General features: G+C 51.1%; 4 protein-coding genes across 4 annotated transcripts; 3 read left to right on the top strand and 1 right to left on the bottom strand.

The window, feature by feature from the left end:
- Positions 1 to 265: 265 nt before the first annotated feature.
- IUM83_08809 (Sedoheptulokinase) lies at positions 266 to 553 on the bottom strand (the record flags this gene model as incomplete). The annotated part of the gene is made up of 1 exon (XM_067933205.1): positions 266 to 553. One exon carries the CDS (start codon positions 551 to 553, stop codon positions 266 to 268), a length of 288 nt encoding a protein of 95 aa, XP_067794289.1.
- Positions 554 to 4,318: 3,765 nt separating this feature from the next.
- Positions 4,319 to 10,031, top strand: IUM83_08808 (Amino Acid/Auxin Permease (AAAP) Family; the record flags this gene model as incomplete). The annotated part of the gene is made up of 4 exons (XM_067933204.1): positions 4,319 to 4,702; positions 4,784 to 5,306; positions 7,943 to 8,344; positions 9,769 to 10,031. 4 exons carry the CDS (start codon positions 4,319 to 4,321, stop codon positions 10,029 to 10,031), a joined length of 1,572 nt encoding a protein of 523 aa, XP_067794288.1.
- An 89-nt stretch (positions 10,032 to 10,120) lies between these two features.
- Positions 10,121 to 10,573, top strand: IUM83_08807 (RWD domain-containing protein 3; the record flags this gene model as incomplete). The annotated part of the gene is made up of 1 exon (XM_067933203.1): positions 10,121 to 10,573. The coding sequence occupies one exon, from the start codon at positions 10,121 to 10,123 to the stop codon at positions 10,571 to 10,573; it is 453 nt and encodes a 150-aa protein (XP_067794123.1).
- Positions 10,574 to 10,819: 246 nt separating this feature from the next.
- Positions 10,820 to 11,254, top strand: IUM83_08806 (Amino Acid/Auxin Permease (AAAP) Family; the record flags this gene model as incomplete). The annotated part of the gene is made up of 1 exon (XM_067933202.1): positions 10,820 to 11,254. One exon carries the CDS (start codon positions 10,820 to 10,822, stop codon positions 11,252 to 11,254), a length of 435 nt encoding a protein of 144 aa, XP_067794220.1.
- Positions 11,255 to 11,491: the final 237 nt, after the last annotated feature.

Below are 11,491 nucleotides of genomic sequence, written 5' to 3'. Positions count from 1 at the left end.
AAACATTTTTTAGCAGATTTTAGAGGAAGATCAATTTACAAACAATACAGTTCTCATTTTACCTAATCTAAGTCACTTGGAATCCTTTCTTACGTAACTTATATTTGTGTATTCAACTATAATTAACCTAAGTAATTACTAAGTACTTACGCTTCCTCCTACACGTTGCGCAACGTGTAAGCTAAAGTAGTGAGTCAAGTTAGACCCACGAAAGTGTTGGTTAGTAAGATGCGTACAGTACATGTAGATATCAAAAGACGAACAATTAACCACGAACCTCTTCATCACGTCTCATGTCCTTCATGAAGGCGACGAGCCCGTGTGAGAACGGGATCATCTCCTTCCGACCTTGCCCTTTGAGCGTTTTGCTCATCTGTGATCCCTTGAAGTTGAAGATTTTGTGTGCTTGGGCCGCCCAGTCACCTACAGTACGGCGGGGGTACCCGAGATAGTCGGCTGCGTCCAGCACGCCGCGCTCCGATGCCAGCCGAAGAGCATCGCGCTTCTCCTTTATCGTGTATGTTCGCTGCTTGGTCTTCCGGGTCGTGAGCATGGGTCACAGGTCCAAATAAGAAGTGAAATCAACAGCAGCGCGGCATCCGTCCTGCAGCGGCCAAGCATGTTGCTTGCAAAACCAGTCATTACGATTGCTCTATGATTGGATAATATTTCTTACGTATCGACAGTCGATTGGATATAATACTCTGACTAGGTATTGTTTTAGTACAATATTTTGAAAGTATTATTACAGCGGCGGATTTTTTCGTTACGGGGCTTTTCCGTCGTTGTCTGTACCCGCACAAATCATTGAACCACCTCCATATTACCGAGGCGTGAGGCGTTCGAAAACAGTCTCCATTCCATCCGATTATTGGTGAACACCTTCGAACCTTTACAGCGGTGTAGCCACTGCAGTATCGGCAGGTCTCAAGCGTCAACTATGGCCGATACTGTCTCGTTATCCACAGACTCGGGGTGTCGTTGATACAATCACTCAATCGCAGTCAAAGCGTCTTGTTTGGGTGTCATGTTGATCGGGATGATGTGCATTGCGCGTCGATACTGCTGGAGTTTCTCATGGTGGCATAGAATGGAGGGAGCGATTTTTTATGGGTCAACCGCTGCGCAGGTCAAAATTGGATCAACACTTTTCTTTGGTCAACCACGGATCAACTTTGTCCATATTTGATCCATAGCAAACCAAGTGATCGTATAACTTCTATTCCTCTTATAATCTATAATTTATAATATACAATATATATTATGCTTTTCAAGAACATGTATTAGTAGCACTTGTTTTGTCATGAAAATTTCAGTATGCCCATAGGGCGTGCGCCTAGATAGACAGGTGAACCGATCCCCGTGGGCCAGTGGTCAAACCCTGACGCGGAGACCGGGAGGTACCGGGATCGATCCCCGCCGAGTGCGGGACTTTCCACGGAGGCCGGAGATAGGCAATATCTTGGACGAGCAGCCACTCCGTGGAGTGGTCCGCCCTGCCAACCCGCACCCCGTTGTAGGATTGTTGGGTGGGCTGGAGGCCCCAAGTGCCGAAAAATGCCCCATAGTGTAATGAGGGGTATCAGAACCTGGTCCCGAAATGGGTCGGATAGCCACAGGCATCCCCACCAGAGCAAGCCTCAAGCCTGGTGTGTGGGTTCTGGTGGCTTAAATCTCTAGATAGACAGGTGTCTATCAGGTGGCGTGGGTTCAAATCCCACACCTGTAGAGGAGCTCGATGCTTGAGGTGAGTGTCGTGTGGAAATCCTCCGTTAGATCTGAGACATAACCAAGGATTTGGGTCGTCCGGCACGCTCTTCTTAGGAGGGGTGAGTCTCCTATAGGTCAGGCTGATTAAAGGATCACCAGTAATAGCCCACCGTGACAATTTGGTCATTAAGGCGTTTGGCGGATGGTAAATGGGATCACTCCCTGGCCACAAACGTTCTCGGTTGGCAAGAGCACTCTACTTTACCATTTTTTATTGCACAATACTACTTACTATACATTGACCAAGTCACTTTTTAGTGCGGTACAAAAGAGTTAGTCCTACACTTTTTTGATGACGTATTTTTTGCGAACTGACTAATTCAGGAACAATGCAAGTCTACCAAAATAAAGATACGTTTCTTATGCTAACTACTTAAAAAGTTCGGGTCCTAATATTCAGGTGACATGGACCAGGTTGAATCATTACCTGAGTCAGATTCAAACCCTGCTGGACGCTGGGAGTCGGCATGGACTGGGGCACGGGCTCTACGGTTCGAAATGCCTCCCAGTAGACGAAAATTCTCGCGACTTTGCTGCTCGATCACATTGATGAATAGGGTGATCTCGGGGTGAGCTCCAGAGAAAGCTGAATTAAGGGTGCGGTTGTAGCGTTCGAGTGGATTGTTAGTCCGATTTACGATATACTTGCTCACACTGCTAATATTCCACCACTCTGGGACAAACTTGTGGATCCCGACTTTCTTGAAATATTTCCAAAACTTCTTCCAGTTGGCCCTGGAGCAACTAATTCTCCTGTCGCGGCAGTCGCGTTTAATCATCGACCGGACGTCATGGACGCCTCGATGGGTTATATCCATACGTCGAATGAGTGTCAACCTGTCCATGCAACCTACCCGCATAGCCAAATCAAATTCAAGTTCTGAAATTTTCAACTTCAACATCTTTCGACGGAGGGCTTGCTTGAAGTGAAACAAACAGCCGACGATTCTTGATTCTGGAAATCGGCTCTGAACGGCTTTAATATGGCGAACTCAAAATCGCACACAACATGTGCAGGGAGCATCTTTTTCTTGATAAGATATAAATGTTGTGAAACAGCTGATCGTAGACTTGAGACGTTTTTCCCATCGTGAGGATGTACCAAACTGGTAAATAGAGCTCCGCTATAGAGTCGTAAAGCATCACGATAACCAATTGGTAGAAGGGCGCCGGCACACACCGATATGTTGCGTCGATAAAAATGGAACTCTGGCGCTGCTTCATGCGATCCGTAAGCTGCGGGTGAGCCCAGCCAATCAGTCGATGTCGTACTTCGTCTTCGTAATAAGTCACATGGAAGTTGAAGAACTTCAATCCAGCAGTCTCTTTTACGTCACAAAGTGGTTCCCGCTCCAACCGACCAAAAGTCTCCCGGCCAAAGAGCTTCGCACGGGTCCGATATAGTCGACCCAAAACTTGTTTTTTTGTCGCCCCACGTACTATTTCGTTTTCAGTCCCGTAAAATTGGTCGCGCACCATACGCCAGACTTCCGTCGGAGTCAAAGTGACATCTCGGACACAGATTTTATCCGTAACCAGCAACATCTCCTCCTTGCGATCGCTGATAGGTGGTGCCGGTCCAGTCGGGATCCGGTGAAACCCAGGGACACAATCGTGCATGTGCTCACCGGTCTGTGTGGTACCAAGGGGCCCCACAAAGAGCTTCGCCTTGCACTTGGTGCATCGGTAGGCGCTGCAGCGATAGTGGTTGGTGTCCGTCCGGACGTTGAAATGGTACCGAGCGTAGGAATAGCCTCCAAAATGGACAGTCCCCGTTTCCAATCGGGCGGCGGGGGGATCGGCTGAACTGGCGCAATTAGCAGAATCGGTATCTTCGGATGACGTCGGCGCTTCAACTTGGTTACCATCACTCTCTTCGACTTCCGAGCTTGATGATTGACCCAGCAGTATAACCATTTCTGTGGCGCTGAACTCGGATCCTTCGGACAGGAGCGAGTTGAACATCGATTCATCGGAGGCGTATCCTGCGTTCATGGGGCTTGGTGCTTGGGTGCGGTACGGTTGTGGTGGTGGTGGTATTTTGAACTTGGTAGATTTCAAAATGACCGCTTAGGCGCTGTACGAATAACACCACGATTTCTGACCACCCACGTTACTACGAAACGATATAGCGAGCGATCATACTACTGGCAAACGCGATGGAGCAATGACGATAGAGCGATCGAAGTAACAATTCTCAGCAACCCTACAATAGTGGGGTAGATATTAAATCACAACAGCACACAAAAATCCAGCGAATTCACAATTGTCTAGTTATCCCACAACACCCTAACATATAGTTAACGGCACGCAAACGCACGACGACATGAGAAACCGCCGGTCTTCCACTTTTTTTTACAGCTAGTAGAATACCCTCTTCGTCGTGATAAAATTTGATCCAATTTTGACCATAACAAAAGGTTGCCCACTTTTGACCAACTTTTGACCCATAAAAAGTGTTGACCCAATTTTGACCTGCGCAGCGGTTGACCCATAGAAAAGGTTATCGTTTCAAAAGCGCTTTGCGCTTTTGTTTTACTCGACCGGCATGGCCTTCAACAAGATATCGCATCCGACGCTGGCAGCTGCGCTATCACTCCTTCAACCTGGATCGTTCGTTCCTACACGACAGCAGTTAGCGACATCGCTGTTGGACTCGTGCTACGAGGACTACCGACTGCGGATGGCACATGAGCTCAGTGGACAGCCTTGCACTCTTACGACGGACGCATGGACTGACGTGACCGGGAAAGCAGTCCTGAACTACGTTGCCATTTGTGGCGAGAAAACGTTCTTCCTGGAGTCCGTTTACACCGGTGCTGTTTCGCATGATGCTACTTTCTTAGCCTCAGATATCGAGAGAGTGATCCACGACTACTCGTGGTTGACTGTCAGCGCTGTAGTGACGGACAACACCCCTACGAACAAGCTGGTATGGAAGAGCCTTCAGCCCAAGTACCCTATAACGTTCTTTCATTGATGCGCGTCTCACGTTATCCATCTGGCAGTAAAGGATCTTGTAGCCAAGCTGAAGTGGCTGAACAAGCTGGAGTCTGACTGTAGGACGGTCGTTCGCTTCCTGAAGAAGAGCCAGCAGCTTTGGTACGAGCTGCGCCGCCTTCAAAAGGCTGAAGGGAAATCGGCTTTGGTGCTGCCTGCTGACACCCGTTGGGGAACTATCGAGAAGTGTTTTTCCTCTATGTTGGGCTCGGAGGAATTACTATTCACGTTTGTCAGCTCATGGGATTTTCTCAAGGCTAAAACGAAAGACCTGAAGGCCAAGCGTCGTTTCGCCTACTCGACCATCACCGCTCGTGACTTCGTCAAAAATCTGGAGAAGGCCGTCAAGATCTTGAGCGTCCTGTCAAATTTCCAGAAGGCATTCAAGCGGAATACCACACCGGTGTCGGATGCCTACGACATGTTTCTCCAGCTGCGCAAGCTCTTTGAAGACATCCAGATGCCCTTTACCGAGTACAGCAGCATCGTGCGCGTCATTCAAGATCGCTTCAACTTTGTCTACGGAGATGCACACGGTGTGGCGTATCTTTTGGATCCGCGCTATGTGGCGTTGACATGGACGCTGACACAATGTAACGCGTACAGGACTTCATCTCCAGCTGGCACGGCCCCGACAAGGAAGAAGTCACATCGATTGAGCTGGTCAAGTATCATGCCAGCTTGAAGCACCGATCGCGCGAGTTGAAGCTGTTGAAAGACAAGAAGATCACAGTGCACGAGTTCTGGTCAGTACTGAGCCAATATCCGCTGCTTCAAGATGTCGCGCTGGCGGTATTTACCGCAGTCAATATTAATTGACGTGTCGAGACCGACACGTCTAAGCTTAACGGGGGGATGGTGTAACGGTGTTACACACACAAGTGACAACAGTCACTTGTGCATGACATTTGTCACTTATGGTTTAACAGATAAATATCTGTTAAAGGTTTTAGATACTTCCTCACCTTGGTGTAAGTCACACCAATGGATACATTGAAGCGGGCCACCACAATGAGTGGTCCACACATACCCAAAGATCCTATTGGTACAAAGCAGCATCTTTCTACCAATTAGAGACGTGCATAATGGCGGGGCTCTGACAGCCAGCCGCTGTCAACCCCTTTCATAGATGATAAACAGTTTTAGTAGGTTTAGGAGGAAGATCAATTTACAAACAAATACATTTCTCATTTTACCTTAAACTAGCTACTTGGTGTTTATTTGATTTATATTATATTTGTGGACTCAAGTATAATTAATTCAAATTATTAATAAACTCCTACGCTTCCTCATACACGTAGCGCGACGTGTAAGCTAAAGTAGTGAGCCAAAGTAGGCCCACTACATGGGCAATGCCTTCGAACCTTTGATGCGGAGTCCTTGGACGAGGCCACCACGTTCCATGTTCAGTATTGCTTGATAATGCAAATGACCCAATCGGCGATGCCAGGCTTCAAGTGAATCGTTTGTAACTATCGGGAAGGTTACTGTGAGCGATGTCGCTGCAAATCCACTTGCAGTCGTTTTCGTGTTCACGTACACTCAATCACAAATAGTGCTTTGAAAGATAGGTGGTCCGTACACGGTACATCCGTTATCACCGAAATCACACTTGTATCCATCTGTTGTAAGCACCGATGCGGAGAGGAGCGTTTGAGCGAGTGATGGTATGTAGACAACGTTGTGTACAATACCAAGAGGTCCGTCGGCTATCTTGAGGTCGCCGGCTTCTGTTCCTACAACAATATGCCCATCAGCCATTTGAACGGTGTGATCATCACAAGGCGCAATGTTCAGAAGAGCTTCTCGAATTCCAGTCATGTGAAATGAAGCACCAGAGTCAACAACGTGTTCCACAATAGTCTTGCCGGGATCGAATGGTTTGGGCACGGTGTCTGTCGACTCCCAGCGCCTTTATTCTTCATCGGAGGACTGCACTGCGGCTGCGGCGTGTCCAGCGGTTTGACTGGTGGACTGCTTGCGCTGCTGCTCGGCTACATGGTCATGGTAGTTGGTTGTATGCCTGCGCTGGTCACAAATCTTGCACAGAGCGTTGCTGAAATCCCATCGGTCGCGTGGCTTCTTTTGGTTACTGGTAGCTGCAAGAGCTGCGTGTCCTGTGCGCGACCGCTTGCCGTGATCGGTGCCTTCAGAAGCTGCATCATAACGACGTTTCTTCATGCGGCCGTCCGAGCCTGCAAGCCGACTGAGTAAGTTGATTGCTTTCTCAATCTCGCCAGACGTTTCGTCCGCCTCCACGTCAATCTGGGCAAGCAGTGTATCACGATAGCGAGGTTATACCAGTTGAATGAACGTACTGAGGGTGGCCTGTTGCTCAGTGTACTCATTCCCTCTCCCATGATTCAGTCCAGTCGTGATTTGTGACAATTGGTGCGCGTACTCATTGTATAACTGGTGAGGGAGCTTGGTAGTAGACGCTAGCAAGACGCCTTGGCGTTGCGCGGAGAGACCACTCCGAAACATTTGGAGGAATTCACGCCCAAAATTGCGGAAAGAGTCCCGCGGAAACGTGCTGCGGTTCCGAACGAACCAGGTACTCGCCGTTCCCGTGAAATGGTTGGATAGGACGCTGCATTTGACCGGTTCCGGCCACGTACGCCCATTGAGAGTTTGTGCATCCTCAGCTTGCATTTGTAGACGCTCAAACCATTCGTGAGCACCAGCATCAAGGTAGCCATCCCAAATCGCACCCAAGAAGTTCTCGATGTTGACGAGCTTGACGTTAATCTCCGGCTTAGATTCACTTGCGATTTCCACGGTGGCTTCATCGGCTCCCCCCCCCCCCCTTGGCCGGCTTCCCCGCCTTGGCCAGCTTCCCCGGCTTCTTCCGTTCGCGATTCAGGCTCACGGTGAACTTCTTCGTATTCGTTGGAGCTGTGCGAGGACATCTCCGTTTGCTCAACAAGCAAGAGAGGCTGTTAACCTGTCGTAAAGGTGGTGAATTTAGGACTAAGTTACCGTTGAGTTTTTCCACTGACCTGCTCACCCTCGTCCTACTTGTACCTACAGAGCACCTCGGGTCATCAGCGCTGCCTCGAGGCATCAGCTCTGACTCGGATTCGTGCCACTTTCACTAGTGGCATCGACAGTGACCTGCTTCGGTAACCTCGCGCTCGCCTACGGTGCCGCCATCGTGGTGCCTGACCTGCAGCGCGAGCACTCGCAGCCGCAGCGCATGCCCCGCGTCGTGGTGATCACCATCCTCTTCTCTCGGGCTTCTTCCTCGCCATCGCTCTCGCTGGTTACACCGTTGGCTGCCAATTGTCGGGCAACATCCTGTACTCGATCGTGAGCACGTCGGACCCGCTCGACGTGGCCCCGCTGGGCTTCACCGCTGACCGTGGTGCCGTCGTCAAGGTCTACCTGTTCATGGAGATGCATATTTCCATCGCCTTTTCGACGCTCATGATGCCCCCGTTCTACATGGCTGAACGCCTCATCCTCGGCATGCACAAGGGCCCGGAGATCGAGGGCTTCAACACCGACCGCGACCTGGCCAACGTCGACCACGATATGGAGATTCACAAGAAGCAGTCGTACATCCAGAGCAGGGGTGGGAAAAAATGATTGCCGTTCCGTAGTTACTGAATTGGACGCATTCAATTATGTATTACGGTGTCTAGAGATTTGCGTATAATAATATATAGACAATAATTGCAGTAGAATACGGTACTACACCATTTGTCAAATGAGAACGGGTGGCTAAGCCGAGCTGAAACCCTTGCAACCACCAATTCACCGGCTCCAACTGAGAATCCGTTCCGTAGTTACTGAATTGGACGCATTCAATTATGTATTACGGTGTCTAGAGATTTGCGTATAATAATATATAGACAATAATTGCAGTAGAATACGGTACTACACCATTTGTCAAATGAGAACGGGTGGCTAAGCCGAGCTGAAACCCTTGCAACCACCAATTCACCGGCTCCAACTGAGAATCCGTTCCGTAGTTACTGAATTGGACGCATTCAATTATGTATTACGGTGTCTAGAGATTTGCGTATAATAATATATAGACAATAATTGCAGTAGAATACGGTACTACACCATTTGTCAAATGAGAACGGGTGGCTAAGCCGAGCTGAAACCCTTGCAACCACCAATTCACCGGCTCCAACTGAGAATCGACCTCCCACAAGGTCCTGAGACCACTTGGCATTTCTCAATCGTCAGTCTATTGACCACGCAACCCTCTGCCTCCTTCTCATCCCTCCCACCAATTCGCCATCATGGTCAGCAACAAGGAGATGTCAGCCTACTTCTATCAGTCCCTCGGTGACTCTATATTCCGCTGCAAGCTGTGCGGCGCGGACAGGAAGCAGCTGCCGGCGACGGGCTACACCAACCTCGTGAGCCACCTCGCCGGCAAGCACGACGACTTCCGCTCGTAGTTCGCTGCTGCGCACGGCAGTGGCAAGCGGCCGCTGTAAGACTACGGCTTCGTGTCGGAGGAGACGGCCCACCGCTACCAGTGGCTGCGGTGGGTTGTCGATCGTAACATGCCGATCAGCGAGGTGGACAATGAGTCCACCCGCGACATGTCCAAGTGGCGGCCCATCAGCTCCATGACTTTGCGCCGGTGCATGCAGGCGGTTGCTGCCAAGATTGGCGCTGCTCTGGACAAGGGGATGGGTACTGCGTTCGGGATCATGTCCGGCGGGTGGAGCCATTCCACCATGCACTACAGTACATCGGCGTCTTCGCCGTTTATGAGATCGATGGGGTTGTGCACCAGCGCCTCCTTGCTCTTTCGCCCCTGGACGAGGGCAGTCAAGACGCCGATGCCCACATCGAGCTGCTGCGTATGGTACTTTCAGTGTACCACAAGACTCTCGACATGGTCCGGTTCCTTGTTAGCGCCAATTGCAGCACAAACCAGGCCACAGCGACTCGGCTCGACTGCCTATTGATTGGCTGCGCCACTCACTGCTTCAACTTGGCTGTTAATTTTTTTTTTATCTGATCACGAGCCAGCGCTAGGCGAGGTTAATAACCTCATGTCTCAGCTGCGGCGTACCAACAACGCGGCCGAGCTGTCCAAGGACACCGCGTTACACGCTCTCAAGCGTAACGCCACGCGCTGGTCCTCGACGTTCGAGATGCTGCACCGCTACGTCCGCATCCGGGCGGAAATCTGCAAGGCTGACGCCGTCGAGGACCTCGTGCCGACGGGCGCCACCCACCGCAACCTGGTCGAGCTGCTCGACCACATGAAGAGGTTTGAGAGTGTGACCTAGTGGCTTCAGCGGCCAGAGGCAGCTTGGCTGAGGTGCGTTTCCTCTTCGACTCTCTTCTCGGTGAGTATGCCGTTACGTGCGAGTATCTCATGCCGAGTGCAAGGATCGTGCACTCTCCCGCTTTTGAGAACGGCATTGTGAAGGTCATCAACGGCACCAAGTTGGCGAGCGCGGAGGTGGCGGTTTTGGCACCTTTCGAGGTCGACGAGGACAGCGGCACCGACCGCTCAGGAGCGGTGACTCGCAACGGCGCTGCAACGCTCTCCAAGAGGAAGTCGTGCGAGCCCAGCTACGCTGAGCAAGTTATGGCGGCTGGGCGCAAGCAGCGGCGTGGCGAGCAAGATGTACAGTACAGCGCCCTTCTCAACCTTACCCCCGCCACCTCCAACGCGTGCGAGCGTTTGTTCTCTGAGAGCAAGATGATTTTGACGCCGCAGCGAAGCTGCATGCGCGCGGCAAACTTCGAAGTGCTATCATTCCTCAGGGTGAACCAGGACATGTCGAATGTGACCACTGTGATCGATGTCGACGCCGAGATCTGACTGTATGAGTCTCTCTCTCTCTCTCTCTCTCTCTCTCTCTCTCTCTCTCTCTCTGAAACAGAGCGAATACACAGTAATTTCGCCCGTGATTATTACTGCCGCACGCTATGGCCGTGGTTATTACGTCGTTGTAGCGTTTCCAGTTCCATACAGTACTGTATTTCCCCTCCTCTGATCCAGAGCTCCACGCCGCTGGACGGCCGTCAGGTGTCTGCTGCTAGCTTGGTTGAGAAGTCCGAGGGCCGTATGTCGCACCTGCGCGTCGCCCTAGAGTTCGGCGAGGAGATCAGCGAGGAGGAGCTGCACACGCCGTACAAGAACAACCCGCTGCGCTACATCGCCCTGCGCATTGCCATCATCGCCATCCTCGTGGTCATCGCTGTGCTCGCTCGCAAGCGCTTCCTCGACCTGCAGGACTTCACAGGTGCCACGGCCCACACGACGAGCTGCCTGCTCATGCCGCTCATCATCTACATGCGCGTGTCGTGGAGGACCATGTCTATCTTCGACAAGGGCGCCTCGATGATTGTGATCGTGGGCTGCGCCTTCGCCGGCTGCTACGTCATGATCTACGCTGGCAAGCATCTGTTCACGCCCTCGGACGACGACACGCTGTTCCCGTACTGCGAGGAGGAGTTCATGAACACCCCGTACTACATCCGCAACAACAGCACCAACTAAGCCCGAACTGCCACTGCGAACGAAAGCAGCCTGGCCTGGTGGAGGCTTTATACCATAGAGTGGTTTTATCTGTGCCCAACAACAAATACATTTCGTCTTTAGCCCCACTTCGTCCGATTATTCTTCTCCCAGAACCACTCCTCTGGGTCCAGGCAACATTACAACTTCAACTTCCTGCAGCAACGCCCGATGCTGGCCATCACTGCCTAAGGGGTACGAAGCCCTAGCTGGAAGGTG

Source organism: Phytophthora cinnamomi (assembly GCF_018691715.1).
Source record: "Phytophthora cinnamomi strain GKB4 chromosome Unknown Contig26, whole genome shotgun sequence".
Taxonomy (NCBI): domain Eukaryota; phylum Oomycota; class Peronosporomycetes; order Peronosporales; family Peronosporaceae; genus Phytophthora; species Phytophthora cinnamomi.
The sequence above is the reverse complement of the archived record's forward strand: the minus strand, read 5'-3'. Positions and strand labels throughout refer to the sequence as shown.